General features: G+C 34.9%; 1 protein-coding gene and 1 pseudogene across 1 annotated transcript in view; one reads left to right on the top strand and one right to left on the bottom strand.

The window, feature by feature from the left end:
• Window positions 1–16,235: 16,235 nt before the first annotated feature.
• The window catches only part of KLF8 (KLF transcription factor 8), a 240,494-nt gene continuing 228,860 nt past the window's right edge, over window positions 16,236–27,869 (bottom strand). The window contains 1 exon segment of the mRNA XM_039851375.1: window positions 16,236–22,430. Coding sequence (XP_039707309.1) covers window positions 22,249–22,430 — 182 coding nt within the window. The 3' untranslated portion in view covers window positions 16,236–22,248.
• On the top strand, window positions 27,322–27,766 carry LOC120593550 (ubiquitin-60S ribosomal protein L40-like; annotated as a pseudogene).

Here is a 27,869-nt window from a genome sequence, read left to right as displayed (position 1 = left end):
AAGACATCTACTACATAAGGCCACTCTACCAAGACCAGGAGACATAGCAGCACTAGCTAATACATAGAAGCAAACACAGGGAGACAGCAAAAATTAGAAGATAAAGAGAAATGTCGCAAATGAAAGATCAGAACAAAACTCCAGAAATAGAACTAAACAAAATGGAGACGAGAAATCTACCAGATGTGGAGTTTAAAACACTGGTTATAAGGATGCTCAATAATTTCAGTGAGAACTTCAACAAAGAGATAAGAAACATAAAAATCAAGGTAGAAAACATAAAAAAGAACCAATCAAAAATGAAGAATACAATAACTGAAATGAAGAATACATTAGAGGGAGTCAATAGAAGATATGATGAAGCAGAGGTTCAAATCACTGATATGGAAGATAAGGTAGCAGAAAACAACCAATTAGAACAGCAAAAAGAAAAAAAGAATCCAAAAAATAAGGATAGATTAAGAGGCCTCTGGGACAAGATTGAGCATATCAACGTTCACATCATAGGGGTACCAGAAGGAGAAGAGATAAAGCATGGAAGTAAAAACCTACTTGAGGAAATAATAATGGAAAATTTCCATAACCTAGTGAAGGAAATATATATACAAGCCCAAAAAGCTCAAAGAGTCCTTAACAAGATGAACTCAAAGAGGTCCACACCAAGACACATCATAATTAAAATGCCAAAGTTAAAGACAAAGAATCTTAAAAGCAGCAAGAGAAAATCAATAATTTGTATAAGCAAGGTCCCATAAGACTGCCAGTTGATTTCTCAACAGAAACTTTGCAGGCCAGAAAGGATTGGCATTAAATAGTCAACATGATGAAAAGCAAGAACCTACAACCAAAATTACTCTATGGAACACAGCTATCATTTAGAATCAAAGACAAATAAAGAACTTCCCAGACAAGAAAAAAACTAAAGGTGTTCATCACCACCAAACCAGTATTACAAGAAAATTTAAAGGGGCTTCTTTAAGAAGAAGAAGAAAATAATTAAAAAATAAAAAAATATGAATAATAAAATGGTAAGAATGACATATCTTTCAAAAGTTACTCTAAATGTAAATAAATTAAATGTTCCAATCAAAAGACAAAGGGTGGCTGAATGAATAAGAAAACAACCCATAAGTATGCTGTCTACAAGATACCCACTTCAGATTAAAAGACACACACAATCTGAAAGTAAAGAGATGGAAAAATATATTTTATGAAAACAGAAACAAAAAATCTGGGGTAGCAATACTTATACCAAACAAAATAGACTTTAAAACAAAGACTATTATAAGAGACAAAGAAGGACTTGGTAATTCTACTTCTGGATATTTATCCAAAGAAACCCAAAACAGTAATTAAAAAAAAAACTCATCTACATGTTTATTGCAGCATTATTTGCAGTAGCCAAGATATGGATGCAACCTAAGTGTCCATCAATAGATGAATGGATAAAGAAGTTGTACATATATATAACAGACTATTACTCAGCCATAAAAAAGAATGAAATCTTACCATCTGCAATAACATAGATGAACCTAGACGGTATTATGTTGAGTGAAATAACTGAGGCAGAGAAAGAAAAATATCATATAATTTCACTTACATATGGAATCTAAAAAACAAAATAAATGAACAAACAAAACAGAAACAAACTCATAGATAGAACATTCTGATGTTTGCCGAATGGGAGAGGGGTTGGGAGGATGGGTAAAAAGGGGGAAGGGATTAAGAGATACCTATTGTTAGTTACAAAATAGTCATAAAGATGTATAGTATAAGGAATATAGCCAATAATATTATAATAATTATCTATGGTGTCAGATGGGTATTAGATTTATTGGAGTGATTACTTCGTAAGTTATAGAAATGTCTAACCACTTTGTCATACACCTAAAAGTAATATAATATTGTATGTCAACTGCAATTGGAAAAAAAATATTTCAAAAAAAGCACACTATGGTACCAGCATAAAAGCAAATGCATAGACCAAAGAAACAGAATATAGAGCACAGAAATAAACCTATGCATATACAACCAACTAACTTGGAAAAAAGGTGCCAAGAGTACACAATGGGGAAAGGATGTCTCTTCAATAAAAGATGTTTGGAAAATTCCATATACACATGCAAAAGAATGAAAGTGGACCCCTGTCTTAAACTTGAATCTGTAATTTCTAGAAGAAAACATAGGAGAAAATCTTGACATTTGTCTTCACATGCATTTTTTTGGAAATTGACACCAAAAGCATAAGCAACAAAACTAAAATAAACTAGTTGCACTATATTAAACTAAAAAGTTTTTCACAATAAAGGAAACAAGTCACAAAATGAAAAGGCAGCCCATGGAATGGAAAACAATATTTGCAAACCATAGAGAGTTAACATCCAAAATGTACAAGGAACTCATACAAGTCAATAGAAAAAAATTAAAAAATGAGTAAAGGATTTGAATAGACATTTTCCCAAAGAAGATATACAACTGGCCAACAGGTAAGATACTCAACATCACTAATCATCAGGGAAATTCAAGTCAAAACTGCTATGAGATATCTCCTCACACCTGTTAGGATGGCTACCATCAAAAGAACAAAAGATAATAAATGCTGCCAAGGGAATCCTGGCACACTGTTGGTGGGATTATAAACTGGTGCAACCACTATGGAAAATATTATGGAGTTTCCTTAAAAAAATAAATGTAGGACTACCATATGATCCAGCAATTCCATTTATGGGTATATATTAAAGGAAATGGAATCACTAAGTGGAAGAGATATCTGCACCCTCATGTTTGTCGCAGCTTTATTTACAATAGCCAAGATGTGGAAAGAACTTAGATGTCCAAAGAAAATATAGTCTATATATAATGGAATACTATTCAGCCACAAAAAGAAGGAAATCCTGCCATTTGCAACAACATGGATGGATCTCGAGGGCATTTTGCTAAGTGAAATCAGTCAGACAGAGAAAGACAAACACGGTATGATCTTGTTTATATGTGGAATCTAAAAAAAAAATTAAAAACTCATAGAAAAAGAGATTGGATTTGTCGTTATCAGAGGCAGGGGTTGGGGTGGAGGAATGGGAAGAAGGTCGTCAAAAGGTGCAAAATTCCAGCTATAAGATAAGTAACTACTGGGGATGTGATGTACAACATGATAACATAGTTAACACTGCTGTGTGGTATATTAGGAAGTCACTAAGAAGGCAAATGCCAGAAGTTCTCATCACAAGGAAAAAACTGTATATTTCTTTTTTTCTGTTATCTATGTGAAATGATGGATATTAATGAAATATTATGTATGGTTTTCACTTCACAGTACATATGTCAAGTCATCAAACTATACATTTTGAACTTGTACAGTGCTGTATGTCAATCATATCTCAATAAAACTGAAATAAATAAAAAGAAATATTAGTAGTTGTTTTTGTTCATATTAATAAAGACTGGTTTATGAATTACCAAGCTATAAATAGGGCCCTTTTAAGTCTTTAGACTAAAGAGTTTTTTGGTTTCAGTACAGAGTAGAATAGTCCTCAAGTGGAGAATTAGAAGTTTCAGTACATGTATTGACAGAGTTCAAGGATAGGAAAGGGATCAGTCTGCCTTCCTAGTCTGTATTGGATACCGGTTTAGAGCATCAAGGCATATATAGATTTTTAAAGACTAGTGCAATGGAATTTGTACAGTTCTTGATTTTCAATCAGATTCTTGTGATTTTTATCAAAAAATACCAGCAGAGCACTTGTTTTAATGGAAAACATTAGCATGTGAAGAAGAGAAACAGTGTGTATTTACATAGGACTGGAGAGTTCTCTGAAAAACATCAACTCGGCATACTCTATGAAACTCATTCCATTCATCTGCCAGAGAAGAATGAAAGAGAATATCGAATTTGTATTTCAATCTGTAACCAAGGAGAATCCATCCATTTTTTTTCCATTAAAAAAAAAAAAAAGAGAGACAACTCATCATTTCTTTTATAATATCCTCCAACTGAAGCAAAGCTATCTGGTAGTAACAAAAGTCATCAAAAAATTTAGTAACTAGAGTAGGAGATTCAATATAGCTATAGAAAGAGTTCATTCCTGTCAGAGAAAGGAGGGAATGAAGCAATACTCTGATTGCTTAGCAAGATATGGTTAGGAATTTAGTTAATAAGTGTCTAGCCCTAGCTTGGTTTTTGGAGAAACCATAAGCTTTGGAATAAGAACCTGACTGAGTCTCATCTTCTAAATCTGTAAAAGCAATAGAAAATAATAATACCTACCTCTCAGAACTGCTGTGAAACTTAGAAATAATGTATACATAAAGACTCTAGGCCATATGGAAGGCACTCAATACATGATAATATTATTATTTCCCAATTTTCCTCCATAACTGGTCATCTTAATTGGTGTGTTTACGTAATAAATGCTAGTTATATTGCCATGGTGCCTGATACACAATAACTCATCAAAAAATATCTGTTGATTTAATAGATCACTGATGTCCCATCATAGGCATATTTTACAATAAAAGTTTTCTTTCCAGGTCTAAATTTGTTTCACCATCCATTTGACACATAGCAGGCTTTCTGTACTTAAGACCTCCACATTATTAATGTATTTATGGAGATAGTCCTACTTCATCACATCCCATGTCTTTTTTTCTCTCTTAAAAGGGAACTCAAATTGCCCCAGAAACATTGGAAGGTGGCTGCTTCCACATGAATTACACCTACACTGGAAGACTCCATTACCTTAGCAGAAAAAAAATGAGAAGGACACAAACAGACAACCTTATTAGGAGCTGCATGACTTGGTGGAACAGGTGTGCACTCTAGTGTCAGAGAAATGTGGTTCAAATACTGTTTATTATATTTATAGGATTTACCTTGTCCACGGGATGGTGTGGTAAAAGGGATACAGAATTTAGTAACTTAGTTCTTACCATTTTAGTAGCTTAGGAATTTGGGGCAAACCATTTTACTTTATTTTTCTCAGACTGTGGGTCTTCATCTATAAAATTGGAATCATACCCTGATGAAGAACTGCTGTGAGGATTACATAAAATAAGAGATGTTCAATATCTGGTAAATTGACTATTCCAGAGCAGGAACTCAAAAAATTATAGTGGTTTTTATAACCTTGAAATCTAAATTTGCCACACTTATGGCAATCTCTTTATTCTAAGTGCTCATTATTGATGCTAAGGTAGAGGAATGACATATGGCCAGGCTGTACTGAAAAAAAAAGTATTAGAGCTGAGAAAGACATATTTCTATTTTTGGTAGAGATCTTGGGTGCAAATGCATGGTGTTAAGTCATACTTCTGTTTTCCAATGGTTAGAGCAATGGTCTCCAATGTAGGGTGTGTGCATACCAGTGGCAGAGGGACATGATCTGTTGGGTTATGAGAAGAAAATATTAAAACTTCTATTTGTATCATATTTCATTCTTATACAATTTGTATTTCTGTAATATAATGGACAGAATATATATTTGTACTATACTGCATATTCATATATATAAATGAACATATATTGGAGATGTATACTTTTTATCATTCTCTCCTTCACTCACTCAGCTGCCTGCACACTGGCCTCCTTATTGTTCCTTGAACACAATAAACACATTCCTGCTTGAGGACTGTTGTACTTGCTGTTTCTTCTGTTTGAAGTGAACATTTCTCAGATCTTCTTAGTCTCATTCTCATTCCCCTACTTCATTCAGAGTGCATCTCCTCAGAAAAGTCTTCTTTGACCATCCTGTAGGAAATAGCAGTTTCTGGCGGTTTTATCACTTAACCCAATTTCTTTTTATTTGTTTGTTTTAATATTATTTTATATTAGTTTCAGGTTTAAGTGTAGTTGTTAGATATTTATATAATTTATAAAGTGATCCTCCCAATTTGTCTGGTACCCACTTGGCATTATACAGTTATTACAATATTATTGACTATATTTCCTATGCTGTACTTCACATCCCCATGACTGTTTTGTAACTATCAATCTGTACTTTTTAATCCCTTCACCATTTTCACCCAACCCCTGATTTCTTTTAGCTCATAGCACATTTGTATATTATTTGTTTATATGTTCATTTATTGTTTTCTCCATTAGAATGCCAAATGTATGAGGGCAGAGACTGTGTTCATTTTCTCCATCATCGACTCCTCATTGTTACAGTCAGCTCTCAATAAATATTTGACCAACGAATTCTCAATTTTTTGAAAAAGTCCGGACATCACTACTTTTGAGGAAAGGAAGGGCCAATTTAATATGTAATCAATGATCTTAAAATAGAAATTTTGAGAATTTCCTAAGGTTCACAGTGGAAGCTGCACATATCAGTTCCCACAGATGTGCAAATTGCTTGTGAACATGTTGCATTTTTTAAGGAAAACTAGCCTGATTGTAGAAAGAAAGAATCAACTGGCTCTTTCAATGTGACTTTGTGAAAATTACTTGACCTCTATAATCCAGTTTCCTCATCAATAAAATGGCAATAATAAGAGTCCACATGTTGCTTTTGAGACATGAGATAGTAGATGTAAAATACCTAACACTGAACCTGACACATATAGTTGGAGTTAAGGAAATAATAGATAATATTATAAATAGTAAAATGATAATTCCTGGAATTAATTTTTCAAGATATTTGAGTCATTTTTTCTTCCAAATAGATATTCATTTCTCGGATAAATTCCAAGGGATTGCCCAATGTCACTCCAAAGAAAGCATCACAACACATACAATTATTTGTTCCATTATTTTTATGTTGTTTTTAAAATTTGTATTTTAATAGTTTTTTTAAAGAGTTTGCATCTTAGTATAACAAATAAATACAAAATATATTATTTTAATATTTTATTTTTTTAGTATCTTGTTTCTCACATTCCTTTTTGTACGAATACTTGCCCTTCACTCTCTTTTTGGTTTTTAAGGCTTGAAAAGAAAGATAGTCACTTTAACTGTCATTATACCCTGCTATCTACCACCTCTCAATGAACTAAAAAGTTAAACAAGTTTAAACAGTTCTAGATCTCTTCCACCCCTAACACTGGGACAGAGTGATAGGCTTTTCTAGATTAGGCATATCACTAAAGGAAAAGTCAAGAAATATGCTCAACTCAAAAAATACAGCAATAAGAAAGAAAAGCAGTCCCAAGAGAGTGTTGAATGAATTTAGGAATGGTTTCGATTTGTCAGAACAAAGGATTTACTGTATGCTGCACACAGCACTATTACTAAACTGGAGGGGTCAATGTCACTCTATGACATTTATGACCCTGATTTATTTTTTTCATTTAACTTAGAAACATCAAGGCTATTTTCTTGGGCCTGAAGATACTTCCTCTTGAATCATTCTTATTATTCAAATCAGGAGGATGATTAAAGGGTTAAATTGCAGTTTTTAGCTAGCCTGGCAACATGCTTCCTGTTAGGAGCTCAGACCCAGCTGAACATGCCTCCTGACATCCCTTTCTAAACCTCTTTTCAAGGCATGAGCACCTGGCCACTAAGGACTAAAGTTAATTATGATGCACAGAGATACTGGAGCTTTAAAAATAGATTTCAAAATTATTTTACCTTTGTCAGTACTCCATCAGAGTTACATTTTTAGTCTGTAGCAAAGGATCGGGTCATACTGGAGTATGCTCATGAGATTTGTTGTATGGGTGCCAGGGAAAAATGGTGGAGCAGCTTTAAAGCTGGCTTTTCTTACTAACAAACCTAAAGAGACTCTGTGATTGCTTCAAACAGTCGAACCTTCCTAATTTTAACAGAGGAAGAAAAAACAGTTTGAACTAATGACCAGTCTGATATTTAAAGAGAAGCAAGTATAATTTTTTTCAAGGAAATACAATATCCAGACTGGATAAAAAATAGTCGGCTTATAGAGACATTGGTACCTGACAGATAAGTATTTATACTCAGTACATCAATTGTTTCTACATGGGTACCTAGCAAAATTTTGTCATATATACTATAGCAGTTAAATTCATCCTGACCTGGTTCTGGATTATACAAATTCTTAATCAGACGGTCCGAAATCATGAGGTTTAATTATAACATTATTTCCTCAGATGGTTTTAATTACCCTCAGCCTTGATTGGAACAGAGGCAATCAAGTTGAAGATCCCAGAGGTGGGAAGACATGAACTAAAGCTCATGAGAGCCAATTCTTCTGAATCAGCCTATTAAGCAGGTGTTAGATTTACTAATTTGGCAGCCAGAATGTGATGGTGCTCAGAACAGTTACAACCATAGGAAGAAAGGGGCAGGTATGATTTTAAGATCAGGTTTGTCACTCTGGTCTTAGGGCCGTTTTTCCAGGAGAGGGAGAAGTGAGATATTCTGAGACTTGAAGAATCTCTCATTTCTAAGCTGTTTAAATTCCTTCCTGTCTTTTTATTCTCTCTCTGCCTTGAAATATCTCAAAGACTACCACAGATTTCCCAGCAAGGCCTGTTTCTCAGATTTGGAAATTACATTGTTTTGTTCCAGGCTATTCAATCTAGGAACACTTTCATCTCTATTTCTTTCTTATTATCCCACTGCCTCACCAATTCTAAAAGGAATGTATCTAGCTGCTAGGCTTGTACATCACACTGGAAGAGTGCAATGGTTTGCATGTTCTCAGCCTAGGAGAAGCAAATGCTTAACCAAGGGCCAATTTTGCTCATGTGTATTTCATTAGATGATTATAAAAATGTTTCTTTCATTCTTCCCATCCTTGATTCTTCCCAAATGACTATTTCGGAGAAATTAAAATAAAAAAAAATTAGAAATCAGGTATAAGTGTGGTCAAGGAAGAAATCAGTCACCTATAAATGGGCTCTTATGTCATCTCCAAATTACCTTTAATGATGGTTGCTTCTTGGGAAAATTTGATTTTTCTTTATCTTTGGCCCTGCCCTGAACCTGTAGCAACCAGTCGAGATTTGTCTATATGAACACATCTCTAAATTTCTCCATGCTACTGCTTCTTCCTTCGGGAACTTCCCCATTGTTCACAGGCAGTGTAAAATGAGATGTTAGAAGCACCCTAGAGGTAAGGTTGCCAAATGAAATACAGGTCACTCAGTCAGATAAACAATAAAGAAATTTTAGTATAAATATTTCCAAAATGTTGCATGAGCATACTTATGCTAAAAATTATTCATTATTTATCTGAAATTTAAATTTAACCATGTTTCCTATATTTTTATTTGCTAAATATGGCAACTCTACCTGAGGACAATTATTATTGTTGACCGTGGAAAATATGGTCAATAGTAGCTTAAAGTGAAATGAAAGATTGATCTCTAAAGAAGAAATAAAACTTTAGTGTCCTGCGATTTAAAAGCTTTAAATTTAAAAATATTTGACTCTGAATAAATGAACTCCTTGCCAGTCAGTAGTCTGGATTGTCTTTTTGACCAATGCACACATAGCAAGACAAAGAGGGATATAGCATTAATGATCAAAGAGCATTGGTAAATGAATTTACATGTACTCATCTAGCCTGCTCAGAAATGGCTCAGGTGCATGGGAACTTTGGCTAGCTCTAGGTTGAGTTCATTTAGCACTGATTGTGTGTGTGTGCGTAAAAGGTGTGTGGGTATTGTGTGCGTGTGCAGTGGTGTGTGTTGAGAAGTGGGAGAAGCAGAAGGTGGACCACTTAGTTGGGGTGTCTTTTCATGTGTAATGCCAGACGGTTAGAGTGGGTAAAGCAGCGGCCACAAGCTGGACATCTAAAGGACTTATCTCTAGTGTGCTTTTGGTAGTACTTTGTGAGTTCATCAGAATGAGCAAAAAGTCACATCTATCCCATGTGCATTTATATAGTTTCTCACCTGTACAGAGAAGAGCAGGAGAAAATGGATTTAGGTTAGAGGATGAAAGTTTTCCCAGGCCAATATATATTAAATCTACCCAGAAGAGTATTCACACCATGAATGTGTTGTTGCTTTTTGGTGAGTTTTGCTGAACATAGCTGAAAAGTGAGCACTAACAATAATATCAGGTAACAAATAATATAAATTTTTAATAGAGTGGAAAGAAGAACTATGAGGTCTATGGCTAAGATGTTATGGAAAACAAATAATTTTACTTTAACATTTTGCACTTGTTGGGGTCTAAGTATCAGTTTAAATTTAGTCTATCAGGTATGAGACAGAAGGGGCAGAAGCAAGGAGGTCAAAGGAGAAAATTGAGGTAGAAAAAAAAGGTAAAATGAATCTGCCTGCCTCCAACTAGCTTTCTATTCATAAAGACTGAACTTTTTCTGGCAGATGGTAACAATATTGTTTCAGTTCCTCCAGCATAAGAACCTTGATGTCATCTTTCATTTCTTTCATTCCTTTACCCAGGTTGCCTCCATATCTTGGCTATTGTAAATAATGCTGCAATGAACATAGGGATTCACATGTCCCTTCAAAATAGTGTTTGGGTTTCTTCGGATAAATACCCAGAAGTAGGATTACTGGGTCCTTCTTTGTCTCTTGTTCTACCCTTTGTTTTAAAGTCTATTTTGGTTAGTATAAGTATTTCTACCCCAGCTTTTTCACATCCATTTTCATGAAATATTTTCTCCATCTCTTTGCTTTCAGTCAGTGTGTGTCTTTCAAACTAAAGTGAGTCTCTTCAGTAATCAAAACAGCATGGTATTGGCAGCAAAACAGACACATGGACCAGTGAAACAGAATCAAGAGTCCAGAATTAAACCCATATTTATATGGGCAAATAGTTTTCGATAAAAAAAAGCCAAAAACATACAGTAGAGAAAGGAAAGCCTCTTCAATAAATGGTGTTCAGAAATCTGGAAAGCCACCTGCAAAAGAAAGAAACTAGACTGTTTTCTATCACCACACACCAAAATTAATTCAAAATGGATCAAGGACCTGAATATAAGATCTGGAACAATATAATGCATAGAAGAAAACATAGGAACTAAACTCAAGGACCTTGGACTTAAAGGGGATTTTATGAATTTGACCTCAAAGGTAAGGGAAGTCAAAGCAAAAATAAATGAATGGGACTACATCAAACTAAAAGGCTTCTCCTCAGCAAAAGAAATTGTCAACAAGGTAAAGAGACAACCAAAATAATGGGAAAATATATTTGCAAATAACACTTCTGATAAGGGCCTAATATCCAAAATATACAAAGAACTCATATGACTCAATATCAACAACAACAAAAAAAAACCAAACAATCCAATCAAAAAATGGACAGAGGACCTGAACAGACACCTCTCCCTAGAGGACATGCAAATGGCCAACAAATATATGAAAAGATGCTCAACATTACTAGCAATTAGGGAAATGCAAATCAAAATCACAATGAGATACCAAAATCACACCTGTTAGAATAGCTATAATCAACAAGACAAATAATAACAACTGTTGGAGAGAATGCAGAGAAAAAAGAACCCTCATACATTGCTGGTGGGACCGCATATTGGTACAGCCGCTATGGAAAGCAGTATGGAGTTTCCGCAAAAAAATAAAGAATTGATCTACCATATGATCCAGCAATCTCTCCACTGGGTATTTACCCCAAAGGCTTGAAAACTCATATCTGAAAAGATATTTGCACACCGATGTTCATAGCAGCATTATTCACAGTGGCCAGGACATAGAAGCAATCGAACTGTCCTATGATAGATGATTGGATAAAGAAGCGGTGGTACATATATACAATGGAATATTACTCAGCCATAAGAAGAGATGAAATACTTCCATTTGCAACAACGTGGATGGACCTTGAAATAATCAAAATAAAAAAAAAAATAAGCCAGACAGAAAATGTTGAAAACTATGTGATATTACTTATATGTGGGATATAAATTTAAAAGCAACAAATGAACAGGATAAACAAACAGAGACTCATGGACATGGACTATAGTCTAGTGGTTATCAGAGGGTAAGTGGTGGGGAAAGAGCGGGGAGGTAGGCAGGATAAAGAGGGTCAAATATAGGAGTGTAGGGGTAGGGTGAAGTGAGTAAAGGGTATCAAATATATGGTAGCTGAAAGAAACTGGACTTTGGGTGTTAAACACACAATGGAATATACAGTTGTCAAATTATAATGTACACCTGAAAATTATATAATTGTATTAACCAATGTTACCCTAATAAACTTAATAAAATAATTAATTAATTAAAAAAATAAACTGAGTCTCTTGTAGTCAGCATATGTAAGGGTCTTGTTTTCTTATCCATTCAGCCACTCTATGTCTTTTGATTGGAGCATTTAATCCATTTACATTTAAATTATTGGTAGATGTATAGCTAGTGCCATTTTATTATGCATATTCTTTTATCTTCTTCTTCTCTTTTCTATCCTCCTTCTTCCTTCTTCTTCATACTTCTTCCTTCTCCTTCCTACTTCTTCCTTCTCCCTTTCCTTTCTCCTCTTCTTCGTAGTCCCTCTAACATTTCCTGTAATACTGGCTTGGTGGTGATGAACTCCTTTAGATTTATCTTGTCTGGGAAACTCTTTATCTCTCCTCTGATTCTAAATGATAGTTTTGCTGGGTAGAGTATCTCAGTCGTAGTTGAAACCAGACACCTATTTTACTACATCATAAAAATAAACTCAAAATGCAATAAAGCCTTAAATGTAAGACCGGAAATCATAAAACTCCTAGAAGAAAACATAGGAAATGAGCTCTTTGACATAGGCCTTGGCAATGAGTTTTGAATATGACACCTAAAGCAAAAGCAACAAAATAAATAAACAAACAAACAAACAAACAAATAAATAAATGAGTGGAAGTACATCAAACTAAAAAGCTCCTGCCTACATATTAAAATAAATGATCAACAACAACAAAAAATGGCAACCTATGAAATGGGAGAATAAAGTTGCAAACCATCTAACTGATAAAGAGTTAATATCCAAAATATAGAAGGAATTCATATAACTTAATAGCAAAACAATAATAAGCCCCCCCCAAAACCCAATCTGATTAAAAAATGAGCAGAGGACTCGTAGACATTTTTCAAAAAAAGACATAAAAATTGACCAATGAATATATGAAAACGTGCTCAACAGCACTAATTATCCAGGAAATGCAAATCAAAACCATGATGAGATGTCACCTCAAGCCCATTAATGACTATGATCAAGTATTCAAGAGATATATGCATACAATGTATTATTGAATTGTACACTCGAAACCTATATAATTTTATTAACCCATGTCACCACAATAAATTTAATTTTAAAAAGTCAAGAGATAACAAACGCTGGTGTAGATGTGGAGAAAAAGGAACCCTGAAGCACTGCTGGTGGGAATGTAAATTTGTATAACCTCCTGGATAACAATGTGGAGTTTCCTCAAAAAGTTAAATGTAGAATGACCATTTGATCCAACAATGACACTTCTGAAAGATGAACTTTCTTGGAGAGATATGAGCACCTTGTATTTATTTTAGCATTATTCATAATACCCAAGACATGGAAAAAAACCCGAGTTTTCTTTAATGGAATGTGTGTGTGTGTGTGTGTCTGTGTGTGTGTGTGTGTATTCCATTTTCTCCACATCCAGACCAGCACTTTTTATCTCTTGATTTTTTAAAATTAAATTTATTGAGTGGCATGGGTTAATAAAATTATATAGGTCATATATATATATATATATATATTATACATGTAAATATACATAATGGAATATTATTCAGCCATCAAAGAAATTTTGTCATTTGCAAAAAGATGGATGGATCTTGTGGGTATACTGCTAAGTAAAATAAGGCAGAAAGAGAAAGACATATATAGTATATCACTTATATGTAGAATCTAAAAATATCAAACTCATAGAAATAGAGAGTAGAATTGTGTTTGCTGTGGTTTGAGTAGTGAGAGAAATGGAGAGATGTTAGTCAAAGAGTACAAACTTTCAGTTATAAGATGAACAAATTCTGGGAATCTAATCTACAGTGTGGTGACTATAGTTAACAATACTGTATTGTATACTTGAAAGTTGCTATAAGAGTGGAGATTTAATATTCTCACCATAATAACAACAACAAAATGGTAATTACGTGAAGTGAAAGATGAGTTAACTAACCTTATTGTGGTAAGCATTTTATAATACACATGTATCAAATCACCACATTGTATACCTTAAACTTACACAATGTTTTCAATTATATCTCAAAACTGGTGAAAAATATGTAATTTGGAGAAAATGTGGAGAGAAAATATCCAGGCTACTAATGGAATTAAAACAACGGATATTCAGCGTGAGGAGCCAAACCATTAGGTCAGTTCTCCTTTCACCCCTACCATCATGAGAAGGGATAAAAGCCTGTATTTTGGGCCATTCGCTCTCAGCTGTTTTAGCTTCTTATGATCCCTTAGCCAAGATACAGTGATTCTTTGCTTTGGTTTCACCATGACAAGCACCTTCCCCTTGCTGACTTACTTAATTCTTTTCAAAATGTACCTGGTCCCATTCTCACATAGCCCCACTCATTCTCTGCCCAGTGACTGTACCTAAGCTGGTAATTTAATCAGAATATTGTACTTGTAGGTGCTCAAATATTAATTTAGGCATTAACTCTCTCAAATAATTCCTGTGATTTTTTTTAATAAATTAATTCAGAAGAGAGGTGCCTTGTATTCACTGTTCCCTTGACCATATTCTCTGCCAGCCCTACGAATTATTTCCATCCTGCATTCTCACAAGTTGGTGTGGATTCTTTCAAAATAATGATTTGAAGATTATTCCATGTAGGTTAATATAGATCTACTTCATTTCTATTAAATCCTGCATTGTGTTGCACAGCAAAGCTTATACCATAGTTTATTGTCATTACCCTATTGATAGACATTTAGGTTATCATTTTTCATGATTATAATCAATGTTGAAATGAATGTCTTCAATGTATATGCACCAATCTTTCTATATGTGAGAGTTTCTATACTGTGGACACCAAAAAGTAGATTTCTGGGATATTAGGGTACATGTTCTTTTTGGTCATAATAAATACAGAAAAATTTCCTTCTAATATGACTATCATTTTTAACTCCAATCAGTAGTGTATTAAAATTGCCCATTTCCATATATTTTGCCAACACTTGGTCTTATGAAACTTCTAAATATTTGCCATTCAAATGAGTGGAAAATAGTTCTTTTTATTTCCATCATTAGTAGTGAGATTGAACATCTTTTTATATGTTTATTGACTATATATACCTTGTGATTATTTATTAATTTTTATCCCTGTTTTATATTGTCTTTTCTTACTATTTTGTATGAGCTCTTTATATATACTGGATATAAATTCTGTGTTATATATGGGGCTGTCTTTTAACATTTTTACAGTATCTTTTATTGTTCATATATTTCTAATTTTCAGAAATATTGAACACATATCTATAATGACACTTAATACACTACTATGTTTTCATTCTGGTATCCCCCATTAGGATGTAAATTTCTTGAGAGTAGCTATGTTTTATTCATTTCCATAGCAACCAACAAAGAGCCTGGATTATTGGTAGCTTTTCAGTCAATATTTGTAACATCAAATTGATGATGCCTTTAACCCAAAGGGATGACAGTGACCCTTAGAATAAAAAAAAAATGAGTATGGAAATAATACTGGGAAGCTTAAAAGCTCTGAGAATTCTTGTTTTATATCATGTGTAGTAAAAATCAGCAGAAACAGTCACTCTTCAATCTGTCTTTCTAGATCTTGTTCTGTCTTTCTCACAGAATTTCCCCTTTTCTAATTTTTTCCCTCAGTGTCTCTCTGAAAGACAAAGCTTCCCAAAGAAGAGTCTTCAAACAAGGCAGCTTCCCACATCCTCACTCAGGGCTGGTATTTATACTGAGGTAGCTCTGGAGTTTAAAGCTGTCCCAAGACCCTCCTCTCCCACATTTCTTCTTAGGAAAACAAACAAACAAAATGGTTAGGAGAACAGGGATGGGCAGGGACAGCTAGACAACTGAGTCTATATCCCACAATCTCTTGTGGGAGTCTTTGTAGGTAATATACAAAAAGAGCACCGTCTTCACGAAGACCCATTCAGAGACATTGCTGACTAGATTACCAAGAATGAAGAGGGCCTCATGTGCTTCAGCAAATTATTGTGTTTAAGACAGCCCAGCTTCCTTTCTTGCTCCATGCTAGAATATAGTAGTTTCATCACAACTTTACCCAGCTAAGGGGGGGAAAAAAAAAAACAACAAAACATCTACTCATATCATGGCATGTTGAGGAAACATAAAATGGAGACAAAGTCAAAATAATATCCATGGTTTCTGAAGTTTAAAATATTTTATTAATAAAAAAGTACAATAATTAAACATAACAAGATTGCTTAGTACTTAATCACACACCCTGCCTGGACGCCACAGAGGGAGAGTCCCATTAGGTTAAAACAGAGTAACCTCTAAGTTGTTATGCTACTCAATTCTCGAGTATCTCCAGGTACATAAAAGTCTTGTATATAAGAGACTGTTCATGATTTTAGCCTCAAAGCCATGTCTCTGGAGCAATAACTAGTATAAAATAGAAGAAAAATGGGGTGCTGCTCTGAAGCACTGAAATAACGAGGCACAGACACAAGAATTATAGAGACTAGAGATTATATACTGTCCTGTAATTTCTTTAAACAAAGTAACAATGATAAAACATTCAATCAATCCCTTCATTGCAGGCTCCTTTCCCCAACACAAAAAAAGAAGTCAGTTTCTATGACTGCTCTCTTTCTGTGACCTCCTGCCAAAAAACAGAAATGGACAACACTAGGGATTCTCTTCCTCTTTTTATTCAGAAATACGATGAAAACAGCACTGCATACAACATAGTTAAAAAGTAATGTCCAACACAACTACTTGTACTGACCCTGGAAAAAGTTAACAAAATAGTATCTCTCTCCCTGCCCCTGACTCACCACCAGAAAAGGAAATGGAAAGTGAATCTGGTATTTGAGAATCAAAGAAATATCCTGCCACTGGTCTAAATTGTATCCTCTTCCATCCCACTCCCACCCCAACCACCCCACCCCACTTTCCTCCTACCTATACTGTTCAGAATGCAGTAAATGGGAAAAGAGAAAATGTAACTGGTGAAGTTGAACTGGCCAATGTCTGAAGGGCTCTGAGAAATTGTCTTTGTGCTTCCGACAGGGTGACATATAATGTGGTCCAGGCAGAGTGAGGAAAGGGGAAGAACAGTTTTTGAGGCAACAGATTTTGCCTACCTATTCCTTTAGGCTCCAATATGCTTTGAGTCTGGAAACAGATGAAAATCCTATAGTTAGTATCAAAGAGAATGTAGGGAAAGTGAGAAGGGAAGAAATAATATTGCTTCTAGAGACCAATCTTCAATTATCCTCGTTACTGACTCAAATTTAGCTCTTTATCACCCAGAAAGCCTAATCCTCTCCCTTTTCTAGGGTAAAGATAGGGTACTATATTTATCATCATAGTTATGATCATATTTTGTTATTCACTTAAGGATCCTCCCATCATTTATGCCAACACCCATTAATAAGAATCCTCACAACATTCCTGTGAGGTAGATATTTAGATTCCCATTTTACAGATGGGTTAACTTAGGCACGGAGAGGTGATGTGACTTGCCTAAGGTCAACCAAGTGAGAGATGGGAAAATATGGAAGAGAGGTAACTTATGGTAGCACCCTTAGTGTCAGATAGCCATATTTGCCAGTGAGAAAAGTGTTAAATGTTTCTTTAAATTGGGCATACTCACTTTTTTCTGTGTCCACATCTCTATATAGGTATTAGCACACTGTGGAAAATCAATAAGTTCCCTTGGCCTATTCAAGGTTAGGTCAATTCCCAGTGGTCTGATTCTGGAGTTAACATTTGGGGGCAGGATAAACCCCCAAGTTCCTGGAACTGAGGTAAAAGAAATCCCTAACTTTGAGAATCTCCAAATTCCTGAATTTTGCAGATCACTTATTTTTGAGAGCTGCTGGACTTCTAAAAATGTCACTATCATATACATAAGCACTGTGTTCTAGTTGTTATCCACAGGAGTACAGGTTAATCATTCAGATACTGCTATACACATATGCTGAACAATTAAGTAAATAGATGTCACAGTGTGGGAGCCAAGTTTCTTACTGTTTGAGTGGGAGGTTACAGATAAGTAAAGGGAAAAGGCTAGAATGATCCATTTGGTAATAGGTTGGAGTTGGAGACATCAGTATGAACTCATGTTTAGCTCAATACAGATATGGATGATTACACATGGATATATTCATATATATATATGTGAATAGGTGTATATTCATATATATGTGTATATATATATATTATATATATTAGTGTACACACATATATTTCCTTGCTCTATCAGCTGAGATGGCCTAGAAGCAATAATACCCCAGGAGCAACAAGTATGCCTAATGCCCAGGTCTTAGTTTCTAATACAATTCTCCATTAAAAGGAACCAGGACACTTAAAGATATGGCTGATTATATGAGTGGACTAAAAAATAAACAAGATGAGCTGGGAGCATCTTGTAGTGCCAGAAGATAAGTATACGGTAAAAAATTTGATGGGGTATACTAAAAGGACTTGGGAGTCAGCCCAAAAGAATGTCCAATGGCTAAAGCTGGAACAATTTGAGCAAACAAAAGTTTTATTGTATTATAACCCAAAGTATAAAATAAATATCTATGAGCCCATACTGATACAATTAAATGATTGCATAAATAAATAAATGAGGGAGAAGAAACCAATCTCCCATGAAGAATTTCGAATAATTTTTTTTGTAGATATTCACACTTGAGGATGTGGTGCATAACTCACCACTCCTTAAGTATGGGTTGCACATAGTGATTTCCTTCCAAAGAGTACAGTATAGAATGTGGGGGTAGGGGAGAGTACAGAGGAGAAAGCTAACAAACACTATCTCAGCCAGGTGATAAAGGTTAACATCAAGGAAATAAGTCATGCTAATATAATGTGATAAAAATAGCAGTTTACCTCTATGGTCTTTCTCCCCAAAACCCATAACCTCAGTTTAATCATGAGAAAAACATTAGACAAATCTCAATTGAGGGGCATGCTCCTCAAAACTCTCAATGTCATAGGAAACAAAGAAAATCTGAGAAACTGTCACAACTAAGAGCAGCCTAATGAGATATGACTACTAAATGTGATGTAATACCTTGAATTGGATGCTAGAACAAAAAAGGATATTAGGTGAAAATTAAGAAACTCTGAATAAAGTTTGGACTGTAGTTAATAATGATGTATCTATATTACTTCGCTAATTATAAAAAATGTGCCATAGTAATGAAAGATGTTAATAATAGGGGAAACTGGATGTGAGGTAAAGGGAAACTCTGTACAGTCTTCACAATTTTTCTATAAATCTAAAACTGTTCTAAAAATAATTTTTTCTTTAAAAAGAAGTTAGCTGCACTAACCTTTCTTCTTGCCCACAATTCACTCCACCTAATCTACCCAACCAATTTATGTTTCTCTATTTTTCCTGAATTTTCCAATCATAATTATCAATAGTTATGTTCAGCTGCCAATCATCTACAGATAGAAGAACTCCAATGCAACAAATTCCAGGATATTATCCAACCCTATCAAACAAGGCCATTTTTCCATGCCCTAGGCAACTGTCCACACAATTCTACTTTGCTGGTATGAGCACAGAGCATTCAATTAATCCTAAATGCTACCTAAGAGAGACAGTTTCTTTTCATCTCACTATTTAGCAACATTCGATGTGCTTTTGGTGCAGTACTGTATTGTACTGTATTTGAATATCTTTATGAAATACTCTGATATTGAAATGATTTTATCATTATTTGGAGGGGAGAAGGAAATGAGAATAGGATTAGAATTCTTTCCTGACTGTAGACAATTAATAAAGCATTTAACAGTCTATCACTACTTTGCAGGAAAGAAATTTGAATTAAAGCTTAGGGATGTCAAGAACATCAATATTTGGAAATTTAATTTGACCATCCTAGTTAGTACAACAGTGTGTTTGATAGCCTTGGTTTATTAATAGATTATATGGTCCAATGCAAAAGATTCTGAGATCTAGTGGCACAGGACAGGTACGAACTCTGGAAATGGGAGTCTCAGGATCCAAACTCGGGAGAAAATGGGTAAGCCCTTGCATTCTATGGTGAAATATAATACCAACTACTCAATTATAAGCTTAAACCAATGTATGATGGTAATTTACCTTTAACAATCTGTCTTAGAGCTACATAGAATTACCCTTTAACAGACTGTCCCTAGATATGTCTTAGTGCTTTAGTAATTAGTCTACAGTGTGGAACTTGCACAACCAAATCAGGGAAAAGCTTACATCAAAATAGCAATAATAATAGTAAAAATCTACATGTCATTTTGAAAAATACAGGCAGTCCTTGAATTTGTGAGGGTTTGTGGTCTGCAAAGACATTGTATGTTGAAATGAGGTAAATAAAATGAGATATTATAGAAAGTGTTAGAAAAGTGTGTGACTGATGTCATATGTCAATGACCACAGCACATTTTACTTACTATTTAATCAATTATAAATGATTTTGTAAGTGGTCTAGTTTTCTGAAGCATAACATATAAAATTGGTCAAATGCTGCAACCAATCATGTAAAGTTTAATTTGGTTTAATAATATGATCCCTGGGAGGATAGATGTGCAGGTCTATAAGGCCTCAAGGAAACATCTGGGGAAAAATTTTGACCTGTATTTGTCTCATTTGTAAAATATGAATGATGGATAGTACTAGATGGTTAATAAGAACCCTTATTTGGGGCTAGAATTCTATGATTTAGTCAGAATAGACAGTCTTGGGAGGTAGTAACCTAAAGTATTCAAGCAGAGACTGATTGAATATCTGCCAAGGTAAAAGGGTTCAATATGAAGAAAACCTTTAGGAGAGAGGCTGAGTCCAAAGTTAAGTGTTGCAAACTCCCCTGCCCTCACCTCAGAGAGAGGAAATATGCCATGTGGAGGTAGATCTAAGGTCCAGGGCCTGGGACAGTGTTTTATGTCCCAGAGGCTATTATGAAACAGTCAGATTGGGCAACCAAATATGTATATTATGCAATGTGCTATAATGGTTAAAAGAAATGACTTAGGTGCTCATAGCAGTTTCAGAATATCAAATTGCTTTTTGTATTTCAGTTTTCACTAAAAGCCTCTTATATTCCATTTGAAACACAGAACTGCGTGCTAATAATGCCACAGAATGAACGAATATTTTTCTCACAACCACTCACCTTTGTATAACATGGCCCCAGTATGTGATTCCCAACATGCAATATGCTCATAATAGTTGCCTTATGTAAACAAAAGAATAAACAGTACAGTGCAGCCCCTCAAGACACCAACTCAACAGGCTACCATTTGAATGAGGGTTGTGATCACAGCACTTTTAGTATCCTATCCAAATCAAAGTCTCCCTCTATTTGTTTTCAAGATTATTCTGGTTCTGCTTGTTCCTGTCACTGCCCAACATACTCTCCTGGAACACTTTTCACCACACTGGCATGTCAGTGTGTGCTTTGCATATCTGTCCAAATTTAACCTAACAAAGAATGTGATTGTGCTGTAAAATCTTTAATCCTGAAGGAAGAAGAAGAGGAAGAAGAAGGAGAAAGACAAGATGATCCCTTCATTCCTTTTGGTGGACTTAAGCAGCAAAAGCACCAGCACTGTCTAAAACCAAACTGCAAGAACAAACAGGATTGAATTAACAAAACCTTTGAGTTTTGTACTTGGCTTATTCACTGAGACTATGTCCTACACTCAGGACCCAAATCCATATAAATCCTACCAAACGAATACATTGTTATGCCCTCTTCTGTCTAGCAACTTGGAAAAAGTCATTTTAAAACATTATCAACCACTTTTAAGTACTGATTCAAAAAAAATGTTGATAAGAATTCTAGAAAACATGAGAAAAGAAAAAACAAGGGGGTGCAGGGAAGCAGCGTATGTTTGTTCACAGCCTTGAGTTTGATTCTTGTTTTGTTAATGTAGGAAAAATGTCCTATCGCAGACCATGGGTGCCATACTTTTATTCAACCCATGTGGAGTTTGAGAAAACTGGGGACTGGATAGTGGAGAGGTGAAGATGGAATATGAGGAATCTCCATGGGAAGCCAGCTATGTTTTCCTCCAGTATCATCAACCTGGCTCAGTGAGCTGCTCCAACCCCATTCCAGAAGCAAGCTGAAGTCAAAGAGGAAAAGATGGTCATGACCTCAGCTCACACACACGAATGAGACCAGCACAGCTTTTCTGTTGTGGACTGTACTGCTCACATGGTGTCATGGCGACGGCGGTGCAGGGACAGGTGGTCAGAGCGAGAAAAGCTACGGTTGCAGTCCGTACACCTGAAGGGCTTGATGCCTGTGTGCTTGCGGAAATGGCGGGTGAGCTCATCTGAGCGAGCAAATTTCCAGGAGCAGCCATCCCAGGTGCATTTATAAGGCTTCTCTCCTAAAAAAAAAAAGGAATATGAAAAAACAAGAGGAGTCAGAGAAGTGATGTTTGGATTCTGAAGAGATAACAGAGTACATGACCTTTTATCAAGGCTTTGGTCAAAAGGTGAGTCAATTCCTTTGAAGATATGCTCTCCTTCACCTTCACAGAAGACCTAAAGAGAAGCTGAGATGACAGAGTGAATGGCACATAGGTACTGGCTCAAACAGGCCTTTGCTTGAATTCTGGCTTTACTGCATACTAGCTATGTGACCTTAAATAAGTCACTGCTCTGTGACTGGATCTCTGTTTTCTCCTCTCCAAAGGAGGATAAAAATATATCACAGGGTTATTTGATACATTTTCTTTTCTGAATACAACTAGTAAATGATAAAACTGGGATCCAAACTGAGGACTTTGACACTTTCCACTGTACCACACTGTAGTAACCATATCCTCTGCTCTACTACCTTTCAGCAAATAGTCTAAAATAGATCCATATACACAGGAAGAATGTGTGATTCACTAGAATGAGCCCTCAGCTCAGGCTACAGGCCTTCTGTGTAAGGTCAGTAATTCAAAGGCATGAAATGGGGTGAGAAGAAGCATCAAGCCAAACATTTTGAAATAGCTCCATGCTCATTATTCCAGTTACATCTATGTGGAAAACATATGCTCTGCATGAAAAGCTAAATGAAAAAAAAAACAAAAAACTTTAACACAGTATGACCCATAATGATGTACAGATCACACACCACATATTTATATACTCAGAATAAAGATAATATATCAGTATACTTAAATATAAATTATGAGAGAAATTAAGAGTAATAATATCTGGAAAGAGGATGAGAATGGTGGGAAGAGGACTTTCTCTTTTTACTTTTCTTTATTGTTTGAATGATTTAAAGATCACAATGTTGTATCTTGTAAGAAATTTTCTTTTATTTTCTTTGCTTTTAATTTATTTTTAATTTATTGGCATACAGTATTATATTAGTTTCAGGTGTACAACAGTGATTAGACATTTATATACCTTATAAAGTAATCACCATAATAAATCCAGCAACCATCTGATACCATACATAGCTACTATATTATTAACTATATTCCCTACTGTACCTTACATCCCTGTGACTTATTTTATAACTGACAGTTTGTACTTCTTAGCCCCCTTCACCTTTCTGGTGTATCCCCCAATCCTCCTATATAGCAACCATAAGTTTGTTCTCTGTGATTATGATATTGTTTCTGTTTTGTTTTATTTGTTCATTTGTTTCCACATATAAGTGAATTTTTTTTTCTTCTTCTGTCTTACTTATGCTAGCATAATACCCTCTAGGTCCATCCATGTTGTCACAAGTGTCAAGACTTCATTTTTTTTTTTTATGGCTGAGTAACAGTCCAGTGTGTGTGTGTGTGTGTGTGTGTGTGTGTGTGTGTGTGTGTGTATCACATCTTCTTTATCCATTCACCTATTGATGGATGCCTAAATTGCTTTTATATCTTGGATATTGTAAATAATGGTGCAATGAACATAGGGGTGCATCTATCCTTTTGAGTTATTGTTTTCATTTATTTTTGAGAAACAACCAGAAGTGGAATCACTGGGTCATATGGTAGTTCTATTTTTAATTTTTTGAGGAGCCTCCATACTATTTTCCATAGTTGCTGTACTAGTTTACAGTCCCATCACATTTTTTAAATAAAAAGATAAGAAGCTATATGAGGAAAAAAAATTAACTATGGTCAAATCTAGGTCAGGATTAGAGTAATGTTTGTTTTCATTTTTTATTTAAGTATAGTCAACGTACAATGTTATATTAGTTTCAGGTGTACAACATAGTGATTAGACATTTATATAACTTACAATGTGACCACCCCGCTAAGTCTAGTAACTACCTGTTTTCTTCTTAATGCATTTCTATATTTCACGTCTTCTACAATGAGCATGTATTATTTTATTATCATAAACAAGAAATAATGCAGATTAAAAAATGCATGAATATTCTAATGGTCTTTCTTCCTCTGGTTCTTTCTCTCCTTCCTTTAAATTATCCAGGGCATTTGATTTTATGCTGTTCTAAATTCTGATGGCAATCTGAATTCTGGTTTGCACATACTGCTTTTCAACTATTGCTCACCACCTACCAATCCTCCCAAGTGTTTATTAATTAACTGTACAGCTTTCAAAAAATGAGCAACAGAATGGAATTCATTCTTACTCAGTTTTGGATCATATTTAGGCATTCATTTTGAGGACTAAAGATGTCAATTACTTATCATTTTGATATTCATAAATTGCTGCATTAGCTGCTAAAAAGAATGAGATAGGGTTAAGACCAAAATTCGGCCAATGAAATGTTATCAACTATAAAGAAAAAGCTACTGAATGGCTACACTCACACACATACAGTGAGATCTCATTTATGTTTTCTAATCTCTCTCTCTCTCTCTCTCTCTCTCCACACACACACACACACACACACACACACACAAAACATGCACAAAGAAAAAAGAAGGGGTCTGGAAGACTACATTGCAAATTACTAAAAGTGGGAAGAAGAATTAGACTACAAATGGTGTTGAGAGTATGTAAATGGATTTTCACTTTTTAGTCTATATAATTCAATCCCATCTACACACCTCCCATTACATTGCTATAAATTTTATTGCAATGTCTCAAAAATTTCTCCTAGAAATTCCTATATTCTCTACATCCAAATGAAGAAAATTCAACTTGCAAAGCAGTGACACCCTGTGGCAATTGAAGCTCATTGCTAGAATGCATAGATTAGTGTACAGGAATTCAGCAAGGAGATCAATTTTCCTATTTTAAAAGCAGTTACCTTTTTATTATTACTGAACAAGCTCTTGATTGTGCCAGTGAAGTCCATCAGACACAGTTTATGACCTCCCTCAACATATCATCTAAATTGAAGAACAAAACACACACAGGGAAACTAATTCATAACATAAACTATACATATAAGTATGATATAAGTTTCAAGGCTAGATAATAATCTGTGAGCTGATCCACTGAACTGGAAGCATGGGTAGATTTTAGATAGGTAGAACAGAAGGTAAAAACCAACCCAGTCTGTTGGGGGCATGGGCTGCTAAGGCACTAAAGTGAAAAATGCATACCCTGAAGAATGGGATATCTTTACAGAAGTGCTGTGAAATGACTTCTGTTATAAAGGCCAGACTAAAGAATTTGGGTTTTTGCATGAAAGGCAGTGACATGCCAAAGAGGGATGCAGTGTAGACAGTCTGCTTCAGATATAAGCAAAAGGAGATACACTGAATATAAAGAACTTAAAAAACAATAATAAAATAGACTACAACTTAGTTTGCTCTTTGTTATCATTGTGCTCAAATTGTAAATGATGCTAATAATAAAATCCTCTTTCTTGCCATGACAGAGAGCTCCCATAACGCTCCCTCTCTTGGTAAGCCATTGTCTAAAGGCAGTAGTGGGGGGAACAAGTAACACTGAAAGTTTTTGAACTCAAGAGTGACTTAGTAAAAGTTGTACATTGGAATGATCTAGCTATGGTATGCAAGATGGATTACAATGACTAGGAAGCTACTGGGGTATTCTACTTGTCTGGCATATAAAGAAGGTGCTCAAATTAATTATTTATTGAATTGACGAAGGAATCAAGAATAAATGTAACAGAAGATTCAAATAAATAAAGTCATAAATGAGAGAAGAGACATTATAATGGATTCCTCAGATATAAAAAGTACCATAAGGGACAATTATGAATGATTATATTCCCACAAACTAGATAACTTAGAATAAATGGATAAATTCCTAGAAACATACAACATTCTAATTGGAATTAAAAAAGAAATAGGAAGCCTAAACAGACTAATAACAAATAAGCAGACTGAATCAGTAATAAAAACTCTCACAACAAAGTCCAGGACCAGAAGTCTTCATGGGTGAATTCTACCAAACATTAAAAGAATTTATATCAATTCTTTTTAAACTCTTTTTAAATTCTTTCAAAAATCAGGAGAGGAAGGAATGTTCCTACACTCATTCTATGAGGACAGCATGACCTTGAAACCAAAACCAAAGTACTATAAGAAAACTATAGGTCAATATCCCTGATGAAAATAGATGCGAAAATAATTAATGCAATATTAGCAAGTTGAATTCAACAGTATATCAAAAGGATCATACACCATAATCAAGCTGGATTTATCCTTCAGGTGATGAAAGGATGGTTCAATGTACTCAAATAAATCAATGTGATATAATACATTAACAAAAGTCAAGAAAAAAATATACTTGATTATCTTAATAGATGTAGGAAAAGCATTTGACAAAGTTTAACATCCATTCATAATTAAAACTGTCAATGAAATAGGTATATAAGAAACTTACCTCAACAAAATAAAAGCCATGTATGACAAACCCACAGCTAATATCATAATTAATGAGGAAAAACGAAAAGCTTTTCCCCTAAGATCCAGTACAAGGCAAGGATGCCCACTCTTACCATTTCTTTTCAACATAGTACTGGAAATCCTAGTCAGAGCATTAGAAAAGATAAAGAAATAAAAGGCATCCAAATTGGAAAGTAAGAAGTAAAATTATCTCCATTTGCAGATGACATGATCATATTTATATAGAAAACCCTAAAGATTAAACAAAAAACTGTTAGAACTAAGTTAAAAATTCAGTAAACTTGTGATCTATAAAATCAACATGTGAAAATCAATAAGATATTTAAACATACATGAAAAGTATCTGAAAAGAAAATCAAGAAAACAGTCCATTTACAATAACAACACACACACGAATAAAATACTTAGAAATAAACTTAACTAATGAAAGACTTGTACACAAATAATTATAGCTCTTTCTCTTCAACGAGACAGCTGAGTAGTCTCCTCAGCAGATGCAGAGATGCAGATCTTCACGAGGACCCTGATGGGCAAGACCATTACACTCAAGGTCAAGCATAGTGACACCACTGAAAATGTCAAAGCTAATATCCAAGACAAAGAGAGCATCTCACCTGACTCGCAATGTCTGATTTTTGTGGGCTGCACTCTCTCAGACTATAAAACTCAGAAAGAGTCCACCTTGCATTTGGTGCTTCCACTGCAAGGCAGCATCACTGATCCCTCCCTCCACCAGCTCACTCAACTGCGACAAGATGATTAGTCCCAAGTGTTATGAACACCTGCATCCTTGCACTGTCAAATGCCACAAGAAGTGTGGCCACACCAACAATCTAAGCCCCAAGAAGAATAAGGCCCCTCCACTGCCCTCTCAGCCCACAGGGCAGCTACCCCTTGGCCCTGGGGCCTCAATAAAGTTTCCATTTCATTGACTGGAAAAAATTATAAAGCACTCATGAGGAATATTAAAGAAGACAGATAAATGGAAAGATACCCTATGTTCATGCATTGGAAGAATTAATATTATTAAAATAC

Source organism: Pteropus medius, unplaced genomic scaffold (genome assembly GCF_902729225.1).
Source record: "Pteropus medius unplaced genomic scaffold, Ma_sr-lr_union100, whole genome shotgun sequence".
In the NCBI taxonomy this organism is placed as follows: Eukaryota; Metazoa; Chordata; class Mammalia; order Chiroptera; family Pteropodidae; genus Pteropus; species Pteropus medius.
The sequence above is the reverse complement of the archived record's forward strand: the minus strand, read 5'-3'. Positions and strand labels throughout refer to the sequence as shown.